Genomic DNA, 23,481 nt, shown 5'->3' on the forward strand with positions numbered 1-23,481 from the left:
TGTCTTGTTTTGTTCCGTTTTGCTTCACCGTCTCCCCTGTTTAGACTGGAAGCCCGTCATTGGGCGGAGATCGTCTCCCTTGCCAAACTGTCCATTCCAAGCGCTTAGTCCGGTGCTCTGCACCTAGTAAGCGCTCGATAAATACTATTGGGTGAGTGACTCCCAGTCCGTAAGCTCTTGGGGGCAGGGAATGTGTCCGTTAATTGTTCTACTGTACTCTCCCAAGCGCTTAGTAAAGTGCTTTGCATACAGTACGTGCCCAATATATACAACGAATATATTGTCTATGTCCTGTCCCGGAACCCCCTCCTCCTTCAAATACAACAGACCACCACTCTCCCCACCTCCAAAACCCTCCTCAAATCACAGCTCCTCGAGGGGCCTTCCCTGATGAAGCCCCCTCTTCATCTTCCTCTTTCCTATATAATAATAATAATGGTCTTCGTTAAGTGCTTACCAGATGCCAGACACTGTACTAAGCACGGGGACATGGGGGGGGCGGGGGAGAAGAAGAGATACTAAGCGTATCGGGCTTAGTCCCACATGGGCTCACAGTCTCAATTTCCATTCTACAGATGAGGCAACTGAGGCCCAGAGAAGTGAAGTGACTTGCCAGGGTCACACAGGAGACAGGTGGTGGAACGGGGATGAGAACCCGTGACCTTCTGACTCCCAGGCCCGGGCTCTACCCACTGCGCCATGCTGCTTCTCTATCTGCTTCTCTATTTGCCCTCTCCTTTCTGTGCCAGTTATGCACAGAAAGAGTCTGTACCCCTTGATATTGATATTCACCCCAACCCCACAGCACTTATGTCCACATCCTTAAACTCTGCCATCTCCCCTATGTGTAATTTATTTTAACGTCTGCCTCCGTGCCTAGGCCGTAAGCCCCTCGCGGGCAGAAATCGCTGTCTACCGTCTCTATCGTGCCGTACTCTCCCAAGCACGTACAGTGCTCCGCACGCAGAGGTAAGTGCTCGCCTGCCATTTTCTCCTGGTACCTCGCCAGTAGCCGCTTCTCCTTCACCATCCCGACTGGCACCGCCCCTGTCCGGAATGTAAGCTCGCTGTGGGCAGGGAACGTGTCCACCAACTCTGTACTACTGCACTCTCCCAAGCACGTAATAATCATGATAATAATAATGATGTTGGTATTTGTTAAGCGCTTACTACGTGCCGAGCACTGTTCTAAGCGCTGGGGGAGATACAGGGTAATGAGGTTGTCCCACATGAAGCTCACAGTCTCAATTCCCATTTTACAGATGAGATAACTGAGGCACCGAGAAGCGAAGTGACTTGCCCGAGGTCACACAGCTGACAAGCGGCGGAGCCGGGATTAGAACCCCTGACCTCTGACTCCTGAGCCCGTGCTCTTTCCCCTGAGCCTCGCTGCTTCTCTTGAGCAATCGCTTAACAAATACTACAGTTATTTTGCTCATTATTATTGTTAAGAACAATATTTGTATATATTATTTATTACCCTATTTTATTAATGATGTGTATAGATCTATGATTCTATTTATCTATTTTGATGGTATTGATGCCTGACTCCTTGTTTTGTTTGGCTGGCTGTCTCCCCCTTTTAGACCGTGAGCCCGTTGTGGGGCAGGGACGGTCTCTATCTGTCGCCGAATTGTCCATTCCAAGCGCTTTGTACAGTGCTCTGCACACAGTAAGCGCTCGATAAATGCGACTGAATGGATGAATGAACGAATGGGCCTCAGATAACCCATCTGTCAAATGGGGATTGAGACTGCGAGCCTCATGTGGGACAGGGACTGTGTCCAACCCGATTTATTTGTATCCACCCCGGAACTTAGTACAGCGCTCGGCACATAGTAAGGGCTTAACAAATACTACAGTTATTTGGATCGTTTTTATTATGAATAACAACAGGTGCTCAGTACCAACGAGTGATTGATATTCGGTGGGAGACATCAAAAATGAGAAGCCAAAGCCTGAGGATCATAGAATCAGGTTCAAGTTTCATGTTCCAGGGAGCGTGCAAGCAGTCACTTACGCTGGTGACACCGGGGGCATTTTTTGCTGCAACTTCTGAGAGAATCAGAATGTAATACAGTGGGAAAAACTGGTCATTCGTTCGTTCGGTCGTATTAATCGAGCGCTTACTGTGTGCAGAGCACTGTACTGAGCGCTCGGGAGAGGACAATACAACAATGCGTGGCTTAGTGGTCGTGGGTTCTAATCCCGCCTCTTCCACTTGTCAACTGTGTGATCTTGGGCAAGTGGCTTCACTTCTCTGGGCCTCAGTGACCTCATCTGGAAAATGGCGATTAAGACTGTGAGCCCCACGTGGGGCAACCTGATTACCCTGTATCTCCCCCAGCGCTTAGCACGGTGCTTGGCACATAATAAGTGCTTAACAAATACCACAATTATTATTATTATTATTATTATTAACAGTGTGCACTGTTAAAAAGTATTATTATCACTTGTGATAAAGTGATAATATCATTATTATTATCATTTGTGCCCTGGGGCTGGGTTCTCTTTAATCTGCGACAGCTCCTAAAACTTTCCCAGACCACAAGGGGGGCCTGATTTCAGCAGCCTCATCTACCTTCTGACCCACTTTCGGGAAGTTTTCCTTGATTTTAAGAAACCTAATGACAGGATGTATTTGTACGGCGAGTACTTTTGTACTTTTCCCTCTAGACCGTAAGCTGGCCCCTCTAGGCTGTAAACTCGTCATGGGCAGGGAATGTGTCTGCTAATTCTGCTTCAGTGTCCTCTCCCAAGCGCTTGGTACAGTGCTCTGCACATCGTAAGCGCTCAATAAATACCCTTGATTGATTTTGGATAAAAAAGAGCTTTTGGACCAGCTATCTTCTAGAGCCAGAGAGTAACAATAATAGTGATAACAACAAAAAGAGCGTTTACTAGCTCACTGTGGGCAGGGAATGTGGCTACCAACTCTGTGATATTCTACTCTCCCAAGTGCTTAGTGCAATGCTCTGCACACAATAAGTGCTCAATAAATATGACTGATTGGTTGATTCAGGCTGATTTTTAAACAAAAACCCATCCCTTCACTTAGTTTTTTCTCGCTTTGGTGTTTACTTTCCTCCTGAGCCTGTTAATACGTATTCCCCACTGGGTTTCTACTGGAAGCTTTTCACTTCCCCTTCTTTTTTCACAGTATATATTAAGCACTTACCGTGTGCCCAGCACTGGGGTAGATTCAAGTGAATCAGTTTGGACACGGTCCCTGTCCCTCATGGGGCTCACAGTCTAAAAAGGAGTAAGTAACAGTGCTTGGCACATAGTAAGCGTTTAACAGATACCTTCATCAGCGAATATATGGTCCCCATTTTACAGATGAGGTCACCGAGGCACCGAGAAGTGAAGTGACTTGCCCAAGATCACACAGCCGACAAGTGGCAGAACCCAGGTCCTCTGACTCCCAGGCCCGTAGGCTTTCCACTAGGCCGTGCCGTTTCCCCTTCCGAAATGGAATTCTCATTTCCTTGAGTTCTATCAGGAACAAAGCCCCAGGGAAAAAAGAGTTCTCAGGCTTGTCTAATTCGTGACGATTATGTCAGTGATGGTGAATTTTACCCATTTGGGTCAGAGGCGTTATAGGATCGGCACATAAATGGCACCAAAATTATTATAAGGATTCCAAATGGGCAGATGGGCACCGATTGCTAATTAGTCAATTATCTAAGATCATGTACACTGGGAGGTGGAAATCAAGAGTCGGAAAGCACGTTACAGGTGACCCAGTTTATTCCTCTATACATTGCCCAAGGATTCTCCTCATAAAAAATGAAAATGTTAGCCCTAACAGTTGTCAGTGTTTCAAGAAATAGGGCTTCCGCTCTGGTGCTAAGGAGACGATACTTTCAATTAGGGTATTTCATGTCGCCTTTTTCATCGGCTCATTAATACGGGTTCTGAAACTTCTACCTCTCCGCCGTCCGTTTTCGGTTCATATGGCGGGATCAATATCAAGCCCCGTTATAGCCAATTTTGCACACTAGAGTTCCAGGGATTCTAACAGATCCATTTCTCAGATGGCCCATCCTCCCTGTTACTGCCACCTTGCTTTAATGTTATAATTCTGTTGAAGCAAACCATCAAATTGGAATTGCCAAATGATATTTCTGAAGGCTCTACTGCTCAGAAAACATATGCAAAAAGCTGATCGTTCAATATCCCAATCAAACCGGTCGATGATCGTTTAGGATCACCCTTCCCCTTTTCGGGGTGGCTTGGTACCCATTTGCTTTTCTTCACTGCCTAAATATTAATCAGAAGAGGCATTTTTCGAGTGCCTAGAAGAGTTTTCCAAGTTTGCGGAACTGGGATAAAAATCTTTTTCAAAGCATACTGGACGCCTGACATGGAAATACTGCACTCTTCGGGTGGAGACATCTTTCTTTGGAAAAACTACAAAGTGCTCCTCGACAGTAGTCGCATTAAACACCATCCGCTGTCCTATGTCCTCAACTATTTCAGTCGCTCAGTACAGTGCTCTGCACGCCGTAAGCACTCCATAAATATGACTGGTTATGTCCTGGTTTTCCAGAGAACAAGTCTCAGAGATCATATTTCTTCTGAATTGGTTTCTTTGCTGCCTAGTTCTCCGGTATTAGCTCCGTGACACAATGATACATTAATATTTTCACGGGTGAAGTTTGATGTCACCTGGCAATTTCAATTAATTCCTCATAATGCTTTGCGTTTGACCGAGCCAGTCGTTCACTGGAACTGAGCATCCAAGTGTTGGTATCAAGTGTCTGGGAGAGTATAAGAGTCAGACACCCTTCTCCTGTCCTCAAGGAGCTTAAATTTAAAAGGAGAGAGGCAGGCAAAAGTGATTAACAGATAGAGACGCGGCGTGGCTCAGTGAAAAGAGCCCGGGCTTGGGAGTCAGAGGTCATGGGTTCTAATCCCGGCTCTGCCCCTTGTCAGCCGTGTGACTTTGTGTCGCTTCATTTCTCTGGGCCTCAGTTATCTCAACTGTAAAATGGGGATGAAGACGGTGAGCCCCACAGGGGACAACCTGATGACCTTGTATCTTCCCCCGCGCTAAGAACAGTGCTTGGCACATAGTAAACGCCTAACAAATGCCGACATTATTATTCTCTGGGCCTCAGTTCCCTCATCTGTTAAATGGGGATTAGGACTGTGAGCCCCACGTGAGACAAACTCATAACCTTGTATCTACCCCAGCGCTTAGCACAGTCCCTGGCTAAGTAAGTGCTTAACAAATATCATTATTATTATTAGAGCGAAAGCCAGGGGAAGCGCCAGGATCTAGCACAAACACCTAAGGATGCGTGGCCTAGTGGAAGGAGCCCGAGGCTGGGAATCAGAGGACCTGGGACCTAATCCCGGTTCCGCCAATCGTCTGCTGGGTGAGCTTGGGCAAGTCTCTTAACTTTTCTGTGCCTCAATTACCTCATTTGTAAAACAGGGATTGAGACTGTGAGTCCCGATTTGGGAAATGGACTGTGTCCAAACTGATTAGCTTATATTCATTCATTCATTCATTCATTCGTATTTATTGAGCGCTTACTATGTGCAGAGCACTGTACTAAGCGCTTGGAATGAACAAGTCGGCAACAGATAGAGACAGTCGCTGCCGTCCGACGGGCTCGCAGTCTAATCGGGGATTTGCGCTTACTAGGTGCCGAGCACTGTTCTAAGCGCTGGGGGAGATACAGGGTGATCAGGTTGTCCCGTGTGGGGCTCACACACTTTTAATCCCCATTTTACAGATGAGGGAACTGAGGCACAGAGAAGTGAAGTGACTCGCCCACAGTCACCCAGCTGACGAGTGGCAGAGCCGGGAGTCGAACTCGTGACCTCTGACTCCGAAGCCCAGGCTCTTTCCACTGAGCCACGCTGTGCTTCAATCTGTATCTACCCCAGCTTCATTCATTCATTCATTCATTCATTCGTTCATTCAATTGTATTTTTTGAGCGCTTTCTGTGTGCAAAGCACTGGACTAGGCGCTTGGGAGAATACTATATAACAACAGACACGTTCCAGCCCACAGTGAGCTCACAGTCCAGAGGGGGAGGCAGACATCAATATAAATAAATAGATACGTAAGTACGTTCCGGCGATATACAGATCTATACATAACGTGCTGTGGGGATGGGAGGGAGGAGGAATGAAGGAGCAAGGAAGAGCGGCGCGGAAGGGAGTGGGAGAAGAAGCGTACCCAGCTCTGAGAACAGTAGAGTTAAAACATATAAATAAAACTATATATACATGAATGCTGCGACATCAAAATTTACAAGTGCGAAAGCTTCACGTTGTGCGGATGTCACGAGGGTGTTGTGAATTAACTGGGGAACTTTTCCCGGATGAAGTGAGATTATTAAAAGGGCGCCGACCATGAGGAAATCGAGGGTGTGGCCGATGTGGGGAGGAGGGAGTTCTAGGTTAATAATAATAATAAGGTTGGTATCTGTTAAGCGCTTACTATGTGCCGAGCACTGTTCTAAGCGCTGGGGTTGACACAGGGGAATCAGATTGTCCCACGTGGGGCTCACGGTCTTAATCCCCATTTTCCAGATGAGGTAAGTGAGGCACCGAGAAGTTAAGTGACTCGCCCAAAGTCACCCAGCTGACAAGTGGCCGAGCCGGGATTCGAACCCATGACCTCTGACTCCAAAGCCCGTGCTCTTTCCACTGAGCCACGCTGCTTCTAGGTTGGGGGGAATGGAGTGAATGGGGGAGAGGGGAAGCTGCAGCTAAAAGATGGTAGCATTAATAATTCATTCAGTAGTACTTACTGAGCGTTGACTATGTGCAGAGCACTGTACTAAGCGCTTGGAATGGACAATTCGGCAACAGATAGAGACAATCCCTGCCCAGGGACGGGCTTCCCGTCTAATGATATTTATCGGGCGCCCAGGGGGTACAACGGAGGGTAATAATAATAGTAATAATAATGTTGGTATCTGTGAAGCGCTTACTATGTGCAGAGCACTGTTCTAAGCACTGGGGGAGATACAGGGTAATGGGGTCGTCCCACGTGAGGCTCACAGTCAATCCCCATGTTACAGATGAGGTAAGTGAGGCACAGAGAAGTGAAGTGACTTGCCCACAGCCACACAGCTGACAAGTGGCAGAGCCGGGAGTCGAACCCAGGGTACCGAGTGTTCGGGAGAGTACTCTCACTAAGCGCTCACTCAATCCAATTGGTTGATAAAGAGGCCCAATTCCTGTCCACGAGGAGCTTCCGCTCTAGTGAGGGAGCCATTGGAGGTTGCTGAGGAGTGGTGCGGGCCACGCGCTGTTGCAAGAAGATGATCCGTGCAGCAGGATGGATAGTACGGTGCTCTGCACATAGTAAGCGCTCAATCAATACTATTGAATGAATGTGGACTGAAGGAGAGAGAGGGTGGAGTTAGGGAGACCGGTGAGGAGGCTGATCGGGTAGTCTAACCAAGATCTATCGAGAGCGCGGACGAAGATCGTGGCTGTTTCGGTGACGAGGAAGGGGCGGATCTGGGAAGTGTTATGGCGGAAAAAAGATTTTCCAAATTTTCCAAATTGGATTTACACCTACGTATGCTATATATGCTACCTACATATGCTGTGGAGAAGCGGCGTGGCTCAGTGGAAAGAGCAGGGGCTGGGGAGTCAGAGGTCATGGGTTCTAATCCCGGCTCCGCCACTTGTCAGCTGGGTGACTTTGGGCTAATCGCTTCACTTCTCGGTGCCTCAGTTCCCTCCTCTGTAAAACGGGGATTAAGGCGGTGAGCCCCACGTGGGACCACCCGATTCCCTTGTATCCCCTCCCAGCGCTTAGAACAGTGCTTGTCACATAGTAAGCGCTTAACAACACCATTATCATTATGACATTTCCTCTCGCGTACTGGCCGTTCACTTCAGAGGGAGACTTGGTTGCAGGTGAGGGCGAAGCCAACTCTCCCGGCTCCTTTAAACGGGCATCGTGCGGGTTAGATTTTCTGGGCTATCCGGGTGCTGATTACCCAGTCTGCTACCTAAGAGCACGGTCCCAATCAGCGGAGTGGGAAAAGGCACTCCACATCCTCAATCGTACCCCCCCGAAAGGAAGCCACAACATTTGGGAAACACAGAGTTCCTTGTTAAGTGTGATCTGAGCTTTAACCAGTTGCAGCTGTTTGCAGTTCCAGAAAAAAGAATTACAGATGGGAATCCAAGCTGTGGAAAAAAGAAAATAGTAAGTTTACATGGGAGTACTAGGAAGCGAAAGAGTAGATGGGGGGAAGATGATCATCAGCTCTAACGTGCAGGGGATAAAGTCTGTTTAGCTTGGCTCAGCTCCTTTCAATGACACCTCTTTTAAACCCCAGGGCAGGGAGAGAGGGGCTGAGGAAATTCAATAGTATTTCATTCAAGAGTATTTACTGAGCGCTTACTATGTGCAGAGCACTGTACTAAGCGCTCGGAATGGACAGTTCGGCCACAGACGGAGACGATCCCTGCCCACTGACGGGCTTACGGTCAAGTCGGGGGAATACCGGGGGAGGGTTCAGGGAACTCCATAGTAGTAATTTTCAATTAAGGTGAGTCATAGGAAAAGATCTGAGGGAAAAATCCGTTTTCTTAGATTCCAGGCAGCATCTGGCCCGTGGCTTTACCCAAACAACCCAAAAGGCCGCGAGAGGAGGAAGAGACGGTCCTTTGGGAATCCAGATGGCCTACTTTATACGAGACCCGACCCCCGTTCAGTGATGCCTGAGGGAATTATTTCCAGATATCCAAACTCGCAGAGGTAGGATGTGGATGTCTAACCCAGATTTTCCAATTCAGGCCCGCCTGCCCCCCCGCAACCTGAGTTTTCTGCAGTTTCGGGCCACGGACGGGGGCCGAGCCTCAGTCCGCGGGGGCTCCGCGGGCCCAGAGTACGTTACGGCCCATCTCCCTCCGTCGGCAAACCCGGCGAGGGCCCCCCCGAGAACCTCCCCGCGCCCCTCGACGCCCTCCCTGGGCCGAAAGGTTGGCGAGAGCCGCGGGTAGCAGCGACGGACACGGCCTCCGTTCCCCGAAGATGGAGAGAACGCACCTACGGCGTTTGCCAACGCTTTCCCTTTCCCCTTTGCCCTTTTCCTCTCCAGTTCCAAAGCACTTCCCCGCCTCTCCACCGAGGTTCAGGGCACAGCCGTTCCAGGGAGGCGTGGGCATGACCTCGGGCGGGGGGGGGGGGGGTAGAGGTGTCCATCTCCTGGATTCTATTTATCTTGCGGATCCCGTCTTGTTTTGTTTTGTTCTGTTTTGCTTTTCCATCCGTCTCCCCCATTCAGACTGGGAACCCGTCATCGGGCGGGGATCGTCTCTCTCTCTGTTGCCGATTTGTCCGTTCGAAGCGCTTAGTCCAGTGCTCTGCACATAGTAAGAGCTCAATCAATACGATTGAATGAATGAATGAAAGAGGAGGTTTGGTCAGTTCAGGGGGGTGAGAGGAGGTTTGCTGGCAGGAAAAGGAAAAGGGAAGGAAGGAAACCCCCTCTTGACTCCGCTGCCATCCGGTCTTCTAAGGGCAGTCTGGGTGGAAAAGGGCCCGTAAGGGGTGGCTCGGGGGCTTTTTTTAGCCGAAGGAGAGGGCAAGGGCGGTTGGACCGAGGGAACGGGGTGCCGGGCGTCCGTTGGGCACGCTCTCCGGGCCTGTAATCCCTTCAAGGGGGCACCTCCCAAGCCCCGAGGGCCTAGGGCTGCCGTGGAAAAGCGGAAGGGGACGCCCCGGTGAGGCTAGCGAGCCCCCATCTCCGACAGCCCGTTGTCGGGCAGGGATCGTCTCTGTTGCCGAGTTGTCCATTCCAAGCCCTCAGTACAGTGCTCTAGAGGTACGCCGTAAGCGCTCGATAAATACCATCGAATGAGATCTCGGATCTCCCATCCTCCTGTCTCTCCCCACTCCGGTTTATACGTGAGGTATATGCTGCCCGGATGATCTTTCTACAGAAATGCCGTGGGCACGTCACTCGCCTCCTCAAAAACCTCCAGCGGTTGCCTATCGATCTTTGCGCAAAGCAGACACTCCTCCCTCTTGGCTTCCAGGCCGTCCATCCCCCGGCCCCCTCCTACCTCTCCTCCCTTCTCTCCTTCTCCAGCCCAGCCCGCACGCTCCGCTCCTCCGCCGCCCGCCTCCTCGCCGTCCCCCGTCCTCGCCCGTCCGGCCGTCGACCCCCGGCCCTCGTCCTCCCGCTGTCCCGGAACGCCCTCCCTCCTCACCTCCGCCCAACTCATTCTCTTCCCCGCTTCAAAGCCCTACTGAGAGCTCACCTCCTCCAGGAGGCCTTCCCACACTGCGCCCTCCCTCTCCCTCCACCCCTCCCCCTTCCCCTCCCCACAACACTTGTGCATATTTGTTTACATTATTCATCACTCTATTTATTCACAGGGAGAAGCAGCGTGGCTCAGTGGAAAGGGCCCGGGCTTGGGAGTCAGAGGTCATGGGTTCGAATGTGGCCTCTGCCGCTCGTCAGCCGTGTGACTCTGGGCAAGTCACTTCACTCCCCTGGGCCTCGGTTCCCTCATCTGTCAAATGGGGGATGAAGGCCGGAAGGCCCACGGGGGACAACCCGATCGCTCTGTATCCTCCCCAGCGCTTAGAACGGTGCTTTAAGCGCAGTAAGCGCTTAGCAAATTCCGTCATTATTATCATTATTAGTAATGACGTGCGTATATCTGTGATTATATCTGTGATTCTATTTATCTTGATGGGATTGACGCCTGACTACTTGTTCCGTTGTGTCTCCCTCATTTAGACGGTGAGCCCGTGGTTGGGCAGGGATGGGATCTCTCTGTTGCCCAACTGTCCATTCCAAGGGCTCAGCCCAGTGCTCTGCACAGAGTCAGCGCTCCATAATACGATTGAATGAATGACTGAATGATTGACTGAATGACTGAATGAGGTCCCCTCAGAGGGCAGGGAGGGAGGAGGGAGGAGGGAAGGAAGGAGGAGGGAAGGGGGAAGGAGGGAGGAGGGAGGGGGGAAGGAGGGAAGGAGGGAGGAGGAAGGAGGGAAGAGGGAGGAGGGAGGGGGGAAGGAGGGAGGGGGTGGGGGGAGGAGGGGGGGAAGGAGGGAGGAGGGAGGGGGAAAGGAGGGAGGAGGGAGAGGGGAAGGACGGAGGAGGGAGAGGGGAGGAGGGAGGGGGGAGGGGCAAGGAGGGAGGGGGGGGGAGGGAGGGAGGGGGGAAGGGGGGGAAAGGAGGGAGGAGCGCCCGCCCTCACACCTAAGGGAATAAGCGGGGGAGCGCGCGCGTCACTTCCGGTGGGCGGCCGGGCTGCTGGGGATTGGACCGCTGTCCGGACGGGCCGGCCAATCCGCAGAGCCCGGGGCAGTTGGCGCGCGCGCGTGTGTGTGTGTGTGTGTGTGTGTGTGTGTGTGTGTGGGAAGGGCGGGGCGGGGTCTCGCTCGCGCGCGCCGTCTTTTCTCTCCCCTCGCACTGGAGCGCGCTTGCGCTCGCGCCGGGGAGGCGGGAGGGGGCGGGGGGCGTCGGCCCCTCGCCGGCGACCCCCACGCGCCCCGCCCCGCCCTCTTCCCTCGTGCCCCGCCCCCTCCCCTCCCCCGCGGGAGTCCGGAGAGACGGAGACAGACGGAGGAGACGGAGGCGGGCGGGGGCGCGCGCGCGCGCACAGAGAGGAGCCTGAGGCGGGCGGGGGCGCGCACGCAGAGCGCGAGAGGGGGACGCCTGAGGCGGGCGGAGGCGCGCGCGCAGAGAGGCGCCGGACGCGGGAACGCGCACGCAGAGAGCGCGAGAGGGGCGTGTCTGGGGCGGGCGGGGGCGCGCCCGCACAGAGAGGCGTCCGAGGCGGGGGCGCGCACGCAGGGGGAGAGAGGGGACAGGCGGGCGGGGCCGCGCACGCAGGGAGAAAAGTGGAGCCGCCTGAGGCGGGGGGGGGGGTCGCGCCCGCACAGAGCGGCGCCTGAGGCGGGCGCGCGCACGCCGAGAGAAAGAGCAGCAGCCTGAGGCGGGCGGGAGCGCGCACGCAGGGGGAGAGCGGGAGGCGGGCGGGGCCGCGCACGCCGAGAGCGGCGCCTGAGGCGGGGGCGCGCACGCCGAGAGAGAGAGAGAGAGAGCGAGCGAGGGGCGCGGCCGAGGCGGGCGTGACGGAGGGCTAGAGTGGCGCGCCCCTCCTCCTCCTCCTCCTCCTCCTCCGGGTCATGTGACCCTTCTTCCCTCCCTCCGTCCCTCCCTCCGTCCCTCCCCCCATTCCCTCCGTCCCTCCGTCCCTCCGTCCGTCCGTCCGTCCCGCTGGTCCGAGGAGCCGGCGGGTCCCGGCGGGGCGGGGGCGGGCGGCATGGCGGACCGGGGCCGCCTCAGTTTCCCCGCTGGGGCCGGCGCCCTCAACACGCCGGTGCCCATGAACCTGTTCGCCACCTGGGAGATCGACGGCTCCAGCCCCAACTGCGTGCCCAGGTGAGGACCGTCCCGCCCGCCCTGCCGGCGCCCATCCACCCATCCATCGATCCATCGATCCATCGATCGCCCGCTCGGCCATCGGGGGGGGGGGGTGGGGGAGGGGGGGAAGAACTCCGGGGGCGGCGCCTTCGGGCTCCCGACGGTTTGTGGGGCGCAGCGCCTGGCGCAGAGTGAGCGCTTAAGTCAGTGGCGGTGATGGGGGGCGGAGGGGCTGGGCCGGCCCTTGGAGTCAGGGACCCTGCGAGGCTTTCAGGGTTGCAAAAAGAATAATAATGAGGAGAATGATGTTGCTTTTAAAAGCTTACTCCGTGCAGAGCGCTGCTCTAGACGCTGAGGTTGGTGGAAGGTGAGGAGGGAGCCCCCCCCCCCCCCCGGGGGCTCCCAGGCTTCATCCCCGTTTTACAGATGAGATCAGCGAGGCCCGGACTATTCATTCATTCATTCATTCGACAGTATTGATCGAGCGCCCACCAGGTGCAGAGCACTGGACTGAGCGCCTGGAACGAACGAGTCGGAAGCCACTCGCCCAAAGTCACCCAGCTGACGGGTGGCGGGATTCGAACCCGCGACCTCTGACTCGCCGGCCCGGGGTTCTCGCCCCGAGCCGCGTCGAGGTCGAAAGGTCGTCCGGGGAGGGGTGGGGGTTGGGAGGACGAGCCGGGGGGCCCTGGCAGGATGGATGGGGTAACGGGGTCCTAACAATAATAATAATGTTGGGATTTAAGCGCTCACTATGTGTCGAGCGCTGGGGGAGATACAGGGGCAGCGGGTTGTGCCACCTGGGGCTCACGGTCGTCTTCGTCCCCATTTTCCAGATGGGGTCACCGAGGCCCAGTGAAGTGACTTGCCCGCGGGAACCCAGCCGACAAGGGGCAGAGCCGGGATTCGAACCCACGGCCGCCGACTCCCACGCCCGGGCTCTCGCCGCCCGGTCCCTTGGTGCCCTGGCAGGGCTGCGAGCGGGGGCATCCTCTGCCTCCCTGGCAGGGCTGGGGAATAGGATCCTCTGCCACCCTGGGCAGGGCTGAGTAATGGGGGCATCCTCCGGTGCCCGGGCCGGGCCGGGGAGGGGCATCCTCCGGTGCCCTGGGCGGGGCTGGGTGTGGGGGGGGGAGTCCTCCACTGCCCTGGGCAAGAATAGTGGGTCCGACCCTCTGCTGCCCCGGGGAGGACCGGGGAGGGTGCGGGGGGGGGGAATCCTCTGGTGCCTTGGCCGGGCTGGGTAGTTTGGGGGGAAATTCTCTGGTGCCCTGGCAGCGCCGGGGAATGGGGAGATCCTCTGGTGCCCTGGCGGGGCTGGGGAGTGAGGGGATCCTCTGCCTCCCTGGCAGGGCTGGGGAATAGGGTCCTCTGGTGCCCTGGCAGGACGGGGGAGTGGGATCCTCTGCCGCCCTGGCGGGACTGGGGAATAGGGTCCTCTGGTGCCCTGGCAGGGCTGAGGAGTGGGATCCTCTGCCGCCCTGGTGGGACTGGGGAATAGGATCCTCTGGTGCCCTGGCAGAGCTGAGGAGTGGGATCCTCTGCCACCCTGGCGGGACTGGGGAATAGGATCCTCTGGTGCCCTGGCAGGGCTGGGGAGTGAGGGGATCCTCTGCTGCTCTGGCAGAGCCGGGGAGGGGCATCCTCCGGTGCCCTGGGCGGGGCTGGGTGTGTGGGGGGGGAATCCTTCACTGCCCTGGGCAAGAATAGGGGGTCCGACCCTCTGCTGCCCCGGGGAGGACCGGGGAGGGTGCGGGGGGGGATCCTCTGGTGCCTTGGCAGGGCTGGGCAGCTGGGGGGGAAATTCTCTGGTGCCCTGGCAGCGCCGGGGTGTGGGGGATCCTCTGGTGCCCCGGGCAAGATTGGGGAGGCCCACCCTCCGGTGCCCTGGGCGGGACTAGGGAGTGAGGGGAAAGGGGATGCCCTGCTGCCCTGGCGGGGCCGGGGAGTGGGGGAATGCTCCGGTGTCCTGGCAGGGTTGGCAAGTTGGGAATGCTCCGGTGCCCTGGCGGGGCTGGCGAGCGGCATCCTCCGGTGGCCCGGGCAGGGCTGGGTTGCCCTCCCCTCTGCTGCAGTTGCCCACCCGACGGTGGCGGCGAGGCTTGTCCGTGCCCCACGGTGGCCCCGGGGGGTTGTAGGGAGGAGCAGAGTGCTCCGCACACAGTAAGCGCTCAGTAAATCCGAACGAACGAAGGAGAATCGAGGTCCCTTTTTCGGAACGAAGGGACCACCGAGCCCAGCCCCTTCCCTTGGAGACGGAGGAACCGGGGCTTGGGAAAGCATCAGATTGAAGGCGTCCGGGGCCGCCCGTAATTATAAGGACGAGTTGCCGTTGGAAAGGTTAGGAAACAGACCCGGTAAAGGTAAATCACCTGTCGTGTCGCGCGCTTCTCCGGACGGGTCCCGGGAGGGCAGAAGGGGAAGTTTTTCTTTCGCCTCCCGCGACCCAGTCGAAGTAGATCTTCTCCCCCTCCCCCGACTTCCACGTCTGTTTTTAGATAAATATTTATATACGTATTTTAACCACTTCCACGTTCAGAGATTCTTCCGTTGTAACATACCACTCGGCCGTCGTACTACACCTCTGTCTTCTCGGCGGCTCCCGACAGACGTTACTTGAGAAAGGTCTCTCCAAGGCCTTTTCTTTTTTTTAAAAAAAAAATGGTATTTGTTAAGCACCTACTGTGTGCCGGGCGCTGTACGGAGCGCTGGGGTCGATTCAGGTTAATCAGTTGGATCCGGTCGCCGTCCCACGTAATCTCAATCCCCGTTGAGGCCCGGGGAAGTGAAGTGACCGGCCCAAGGTCAGCCAGCTGACAAGCGGGATTAGAACCCGGGTCCTTCGGACGCCTAGGCCCCCGGGCTCTCTCCCTCCGGCCGCGCTGCGACTGACGATCAGCTGTCGGGCACCCCGGGATCGGGTGTCCGTCTCCGGAGGGATTTGGAAGGGTCTTTGTCGAGGGTCTTCGGCGTATAAACCCCCGCCCACCCCTCCCCTCCAGCTGGCTACGACCACCGTGTGGCTGGCCGCCGTCACCCCTTGCTTGAACGCAACTGCATTCCTTGAGGGGATTTTCGAAATGCCCGTAGGACCCTGCAAAATCCCTCTTAGGTACAAAATACTATGACTGCCGATCGACGCATCCTTGAGGGGATTTTCGAAATACCCGTAGGACCCTGCAAAATCCGTCTTAGGTACAAAATATCATGACTGCCGATCGACGGCACAGACGTAAACGGGGATCCACTGATCACAACACCCGAGATTGAGACTTACTGTGATTTGATTTATCGAGGGCTCGTAGGGCAGCCTGATATCAAGTAAAAGAGACTCCGTGGGTCTTTGGAAAATGCTGGAAACGATGCCTGTCACGCCGGCAGCAGAGCTATCGATCTGTGCAGGTTTGGAATTGGAGATTTTTTTTAGGACAGCGTACTGTTCTTTAATCCACGTGTCCTGACTTTGGTTTCTGTGCACTACAGATATCATCCTTTCAGATATGTAGATGAAAGTATAAATCGTAAAAGTGTGCCATTTAGGAAAGTCGAATATCTTTAGAGTATCCTTTATGCATTTTTTAAAATGGCATTTAAGCGCTTCCTGTGTGCCGGGCGGTGCTGGGGTAGTTCATTCATTCGGTGGTATTTATCGAGGGCCTACTATGTGCAGAGCACTGGACTAAGCGCTCGGAAAGTACAGTTCGGCAACAGATAGAGACCGTCCCCGCCCAGTGACGGGCGCACAGTCTAAACGGGGGAAGGTAATCAGGTTGGACACAGTCCCTGTCCTGCATGGGGTTCGCAGTCTTGATCCCCATTTTACAGATGAGCTAACTGAGGCACAGAGAAGTCGCGCCTTGCCCAAGTTTGCCCAGCAGACAAAGTGGCGGAGCTGGGACCAGAACCCAGGTCCTTCTGACTCCCAGTCCCGGGCTCTTTCCACTAGGCCATGTTGGATTTCCTTTGGATTTTGCATGCGGGGCCTATAGTTCTGTCGGAAAGATTTTTTCCGGGTTTTTCCCTTACTGTTTTGTTGTAGGTGCCTCTAAATAATAACAACAGTAATGTTGGTATCTGTTAAGCGCTTACTATGAGCGCTTAGAACGGTGTTCGGCACACAGTAAGCGCTTAATAAATACCATCGTTATTATGTCTGTAGAGGTTCCCGAAGCCAGGGCAGTCTGACCAACCTCCACAGCGCTCAGTGAGAAGGCGTTACAAGCCAGGAGAGCTCCACCACTCTGAAGGCTTCACCTCTCCCCACATGCCTAGCTCTTGAGTCTCCTCTTCCTCTCACCTCTTTCCTCCTCCTCCTTTCATCTCTCTCCTCCTGTCTCTCTCTTCCTCCTCTCATCTCTCTCCTCCTCCTCCTCCTCTCGTCTCTCTCCTCCTCCTCCTCTCGTCTCTCTCCTCCTCCTCCTCTCGTCTCTCTCCTCCTCCTCCTCCTCTCGTCTCTCTCCTCCTCCTCCTCTCATCTCTCTCCTCCTTTCATTTTTCCCTCCACTTGTCTCTCTCTTCCTCCTTTTCCTGCCTCTCCCCTCCTCTTCCTCTTGCCTCTCTCCTCCTCTCGTCCTCCCTCTCCTCCTGCTCCTCCCGCCTCTCACCTCCTCTCACTTCTTGCCTCCCCTTCCTCCTCCTCTCGCCTCTCTTCTCCTCCCACCTCTCGCTTCCTCTCCCTTCTCTCCTCCCTTTCCTCCTCCCGTTTCTCTCCTCCCTTTCCTCCTCTTCTCGCCTCCCCGTGCCGCCTCCTCCTCTTGCCTCCTCCTCCTGTCGCCTCCCCTTCTTCCTCCTCTCGCCTCTCTCCTCCCCCCCCTCCTCTGTACTGAGCGCTTAGGTAGCTACAGCTGCTTAAGCAGCAGCGTGGCTCAGTGGAAAGAGCCCGGGCTTGGGAGTCAGAGCTCACGGGTTCTAATCCCGGCTCCGCCGCTTGTCAGCTGTGGGACTTTGAGCAAGACACGTCACTTCTTTGGGCCTCAGTTCCCTCATCTGTAAAATGGGGATTAAGACTGGGAGCCCCATGCGGGACAGGGACTGGGTCCAACCCGACTGGCATATATCTACCCCGGAGCGTCCAACGGTGCTCGGCCCGTAGTAAACGCCTAACGGATACCATTGACGTCTGTCTCCCCACCTCTAGACTGGAAGCTCATTGCGGGCAGAGGATGTCCGTTGGTGTATTGTACTCTCCCAAACGCTTAGTACAGTGCTCTGCGCAGAGTAAGCCCTCGATAATTATGAATGAACAAATGAATTCTCAATGGCCGAGCCAGGGTTAGAATTCGGATCCGCTGGCTGCCAGGCTCATGCTTTAATCCTCTGGGCCCCGCTGCTTCCAGTCGCTACCCAGTGCCCGCCACCTCCGAAAGCGAAGTTCCTGGCCGTTGGCGTCGAGGCTGGCCACCGGCTCTCACCCTTTTACCGATCGGCTCTCTTCTGCTGCTGCACTGCAGCTTGCCCTTCCCTCATTCACACCGAGAAGCAGCGTGGCCCAGTGGATAGAGCCCAGGCCAGGGAGTCAGAAGGTCACGGGTTCTAATCCCCACTCCTCCGCTTATCTGCTGTGGGACCGGGCACTTCACTTCTCAGGGCCTCAGTTACCTCATCCGTAAAATGGGGCTTAAGCCCGTGCGCCCTACGTGGGACAGGGACCACGTCCAACCCAATCGTCACGCATTTATCCCGGCGTTTAGGACCGGGCCTGGCACGGAGTAAGCCCTCAACAAATGCGCTGAAGATTATTGTCAATCACTGTGCCCGAGCTAACCTCCTTGCAGTCCCTCCCTCTTGGCTCACCTGTCTTCAACCTTTTGTGCGCATCCTTTCCCCTTTCCGGAATTCCCGCCCTTCAGATCCGCGAAGCCTCACCCTTTCCCTTCAAAACCACCCCGAAACCTCCTGGAGGAAATATCCCCCAACAGATCTACACCACCCTCAATTGTCACCCCAACGGCCACTCTTGGATAAACATAAATCTAGAGCTATCGTTATAAATCAGTGTCGTTTTATTGAGCCTTTACTGTGGGCAGAGCCCTGGTGCTAAGCCCTGCAGAGAAAAGACTAGAGTAAGTAAACATGATCCCTGCCCTCAAAGAGGGCACTATCCTCCCTATATCACAAGCCCGTAACTTTGGCCTCGTCCTCCACTTGAGCCCCTTATCCTGTCCCACCTCTGCCTCCTCGCTGACCCCCCCAGCCCCCTGTCTCCCGCCCCCCCAGTCCGTACTTCACGCCGCTTTCTAGCTCACTTTTCTAAAAAAGATTTCCGCCGATGTCTTTCCGCTCCTCCAGAACCTCCAGTGGTTGCCCATCCTCCTCCACATCAAACAGAAACTCCTTACCCTGCGCTTTAAAGCACTCAATCAACTTGCCCCCTCCTAATTCACCTTGCTGATTTCCTACTGCAGCCCAACGTACACATTCCGTTCCTCCAATGCCAGCTCGCTTACGGTGCCCCAGTCTTCTCTGTCTCGTCGCTGACCTCTCTTTTCCGTCGTCCTCCTGGCCTGGAACTCCCTCCCACTCCATGTATAATAATGTCGGTATTTGTTAAGCGCTTACTATGTGCCGAGCGCCGTTCTGAGCGCTGGGGGAGATACGGGGTCGTCGGGTCGTCCCACGCGAGGCTTCCAGTGAATCCCCGTTTTACAGATGAGGTCACTGAGGCCCAGAGAAGTGAAGTGACTTGCCCACAGTCACACAGCTGACGAGTGGCAGGGGCGGGATTCGAACCCACGACCTCTGACTCCCAAGCCCGGGGTCTTGCCACTGAGCCCACACCGGACCACCACTCTCCCCGCCTTCCAAGGTTTTATTAAGGTGACATCTCCTACAAGAGGTCTTCCCTGATTAATCCCTCTCTCCCCCGGCCCTCCCTCTCCCCTCTGCGTCACCTGCGCACTTGGATCTGAACTCTTTGGGCATTTGGTATTCACCCCACCCTCAGCCCCACAGCACCCATGCACATCTCTGTAAATTATTCATTTATATTAATCTCTATCTGCCCTTCTAGACTGTAAGCTCGTTGTGGGCGGGGAATGTGTCTACCAACTCTGTTGAATTAGTGATATCAATGATGATTATGGTATTTGTTAAGCGCTTACTATGTGCCAGGCACTGTTCTAAGCACCGGGCAGGATACGTAGGCTAATCGGGGTGGACGCGGTCCCTGTCCCAAGTTGGGCTCACAGTCACAATCCCCATTTTAGAGATGAGGTAACTGAGGCACAGAGAAGCGAAGTGACTTGTCCAAGGTCGCACAGCAGACAGGTGGCTCTCCCAAACGCTGAGTATGATGCCGTGTACGCAGTCAACACTCAATGAATGCAGCCGATAGGCGCCTACCCTGGCTCACATAATCCATTTTTTCTATATCTTGCTGTTGCTCTTTTATTTATGTATATTTGTGTCTACCTCCCTTTCTAGACTGTGAGTTAGTTGCGAGTAGGGAATGTGTCTGTTGGGGGTTGCGTCGTACTCTCCCGAGCACTTAGTACAGTGCTTCGCACACAGTGCTCAATGAATACGATGGAATGAGTGAATGCTCGGTGTATTTACTTTTCCTCCTGCTTCCACTGTAAGTGCGCAATTTATGCTCGCTTGTCAGTCGTTCAGTCGGTGGTATTTATTGAGCACTTTCAGGGTGCAGAGAACTGGACTAAAAGCTTTGAAGAGTTCAGTATAGCAGGATTGGTAATAACAATTGTGGGGTTTAAGCGCTCACCGTGGGCCGGGGCTCTGTACTAAGCACTAGAGTGGATACACGCAAATTGGGTTGGACACCGTCCCTGGAAGGGGCTCACAGGCTTAATCCCCATTTTACGGATGAGGGAACTGAGGCCCCAAGAAGTGAAGTTACTCGCCCAAGGCCGCAGAGAAGACGAGTGGTGGAGCTGGCGTTAGAACCCCTGACCTTCTGACTCCCAGGCCCGGGCTCTATCCGCTGTGCCATGGGCGACCGTGTTTCCTGCCACAAGAAGAAGCTGATCGCTTAGACGGGGCGACGAGACTTTAATATAAATAAGTTGCACGGTGCAGTGAGGCCGAGGGTGGGGTGAATATTAAGTTCCCAAAGGGGAGCGGGTGTCTCCTCTATCTACTGTAAATTCCTTCAGGGCAAGGGCCCTGTTTATTATTGTACTGTCTTCATGACCTGGTGTAGTTCTCTGCCCACAGATGATGATAATTGTGGTCCGTAAACACTACTGCAAAATGAGTGAATCTGTAGATTGTTTTCAAGTTTCTATACTAAATCAACAATCTCGGTGAGGGGGTGTTTCTTAGCTTTTCTATCTTTGTAGGTGTCTGTTTTTTTGGTGTTTTATTTTTTTTTTTAATTTCCCCAAACAGAAGCTAGCAAATTGGCCACCATCCAGGTGCTATCTAAACATTCCTTTGCTCACGCATTAAAGCCGTTCTGTGTTTTGTTTTTCCCCAGGGCACCAGTGTTTCATTCGTTCAGTTGTATTAAGCGCTTACCGTGTGCAGAGCACTGCACTAAGCGCTTGGGAAAGTACAGTACAACAATAAGAAGCGACATTCTCCGTCTGCAGTGGGCGCAGAGTCTAGAGGGACTGTTTAATAAAATAAAACCAAATATTAGTTAGCTGTGGCCAGGTAAATCCACAGATGACCAAAAATTGATCTTAGAAATGTAACAGCACAAACCTAGTAAGACAGTTGTGGGCAGGGATGGTCTCTTTATATTGCTGCATTGTACTCTCCAAGCGCTTAGTAGAGTGCTCTGCACACAGTAAACACTCACTAAATATAATTGAATGAATGAATTATGGTAGCGTGGCCCAGTGGAAAGAACCCGGGCTTGGAAGTCAGAGGTCAGGGGTTCGAATCCCGGCTCTGCCCCTTGTCAGCAGTGTGACTGTGGACAAGTCGCTTCACTTCTCTGAGTTTCCTCATCTGTAAAATGGGGATTAAAACTGTGAGTCCCACGTGGGACAATCTGATCACCCTGTATCTACCCCAGTGCTTAGAACGGTGCTCTGCACATAGTAAGCGCTTAACAAATACCAACATTGTTATTATTATTATTAGTATCCTGATTTTTTTTGCCTTTTAAATAGGCCTGTGAATGACCGAAAGAAGGCGGATGCTTCTAAATGTGTGTTTCTGGGAAGTCACCTGTAAAATCTACGTAGTACGGGCTGATGTAGACTCTGCCAAACAGGCACTTGTGCAGTAGAATCATGACGTTTGAATAGTATGAACTTCTGAAACTCCATTTCAGTCAGTTTTCCCAAAAAACACGCTTTCACTGTGAGCTACCGGGAAAGTAGGGCATGCTGAAAACATTTAGCACAGCATAACAAGGGACAACTCTTTGTGTGTCCCGTGCGACTGCAGATTCCACATTGGCCGATTCACCCACAAAGGCAGTCGTAGGTGAACTTTATCACTTCAAGTACAGAGGACAACCCGACATGGGGGGGGGGTTTGAGTTTGTTTTTTTTTTTAATGGTATTTGTTAAGCGCTTACTATATGTCAGGCACTGTACTGAGTGCTGGGGTAGATACAAGCTAGTCAGGATGGATCTGTCCACGATGAGGCTCACGGTCTTAATCCCCATTTTACGGATGAGGTAACGGAGGACAAGAGGAGTGAAGGGACTTGCTCAAGGTCAACCAGCAGGCGAGGGGCAGAGCCGGGATTAGAACCCAGGTCCTTCCGACTCCCAGGCCCGCGCTCTATCCACTAGGCTTTTTCGTTCAGGCAGCACGTGTCCCTCTGGATAGTACACAACGTGTCAGAAAAAAGTGGTGCGCGTCAGGTTTAATCAAGGCACGTGCATTAGATCGTGAGTTCTCTTCTCGAGGGATTCACCAAGAACAGAAGCCCCAGGTTACAGAAGGTCTGACTACTGTCTAACCATTTGTGAAATCATTAGAGAAGAAAGATAATTATCAGAATAAACTAGGACGGAGACAAGTCAGCCACTTGAAAAGTTGGCTTCCTTGGACGTAGAGGCGGCCAATTTTGTCAGGGTATCTTAAATCCTTTCTAGATGATCTGATCTCATCTCAGTTTGGCTAACCACAGTTCACTCAGATAACGGCTTTGCGCTGTAATGGTAGAGTGGGGTTAAATTTGTAATCCTGCTAGGTAATCGGCGACACCACACCGTGATAAAGTGAGTTTTTGCTCCCTTTTTTTTTGGTGAAATTCGACATTTAAAATTTCCAGTCCAGTAATATCGTCAGTGTGAACTGAGACTACGCACATGGGAATAAACAGAAATCCTAAGACGTTTGGATGGATTTACCCTGGAAAGGTGGAGCGTTGTCGGGGGAACTTCTCTGGGCCTCAATTCCCTCATCTGTAAAATGGGGATTAAGACCGTGAGCCCCATGTGGGGCGTGGGCCGTGTCCATTCTGCAGCGTAGTTCAGTGGAAAGAGCCCGGGTTTGGGAGTCAGAGGTCACGGGTTCGAATGCCGGCTCTGCCACTTGTCAGCCGTGTGACTGTGGGCGAGTCGCTTCACTTCTCTGTGCCTCAGTTCCCTCATCTGTAAAATGGGAATTAAGACCGTGAGCCCCATGTGGGACAACCTGATGACCCTGTATCTCCCCCAGAACAGTGCTCTGCACACAGTAAGCGCTTAACAAATACCAACATTATTATTATTATTAGCCTGTATCTACCCCAGCGCTTAGTGCCGTGCCTGGCATACAGTAGGCACATAACAAATATCGTGAATACAGTGAAAAAGGGAATGCCTTCTGGAGGAGATGAGTGTTTAGGAGGGGTTTGAAGGTGGGGAGAGCTGTGGTCTGGCAGATCGGAAGCTGGAAGGGAATTCCGATTAGGAAGTGGGAAGCAAGAATGAGAAGAAAGAAGATTATTCATTCATTCATTCAATAGTATTTATTGAGCGCTTACTATAATAATGTTGGTATTTGTTAAGCGCTTACTATGTGCAGAGCACTCTTCTAAGCGCTGGGGTAGACCCAGGGGAATCAGACTGTCCCACGTGGGGCCCACAGTCTTAATCCCCATTTTACAGATGAGGGAACTGAGGCACCGAGAAGTGAAGTGACTCGCCCACAGTCACCCGGCTGACAAGTGGCAGAGCCGGGATTCGAACCCATGAC

General features: G+C 53.8%; 1 protein-coding gene across 13 annotated transcripts in view; it reads left to right on the top strand.

Annotated features, from left to right (window-relative positions):
• Nucleotides 1-12,239: 12,239 nt before the first annotated feature.
• The window catches only part of PACS2 (phosphofurin acidic cluster sorting protein 2), a 161,262-nt gene continuing 150,020 nt past the window's right edge, over nucleotides 12,240-23,481 (top strand). For all 13 annotated transcript variants that reach the window (XM_029060929.2, XM_039910781.1, XM_039910715.1 and 10 more), the window contains exon 1: nucleotides 12,240-12,396. In XM_029060929.2, coding sequence (XP_028916762.1) covers nucleotides 12,278-12,396 — 119 coding nt within the window. In that variant the 5' untranslated portion in view covers nucleotides 12,240-12,277. The remainder of the gene's footprint in view (nucleotides 12,397-23,481) is intronic.

This window comes from Ornithorhynchus anatinus, chromosome 1 (genome assembly GCF_004115215.2).
Source record: "Ornithorhynchus anatinus isolate Pmale09 chromosome 1, mOrnAna1.pri.v4, whole genome shotgun sequence".
In the NCBI taxonomy this organism is placed as follows: Eukaryota; Metazoa; Chordata; class Mammalia; order Monotremata; family Ornithorhynchidae; genus Ornithorhynchus; species Ornithorhynchus anatinus.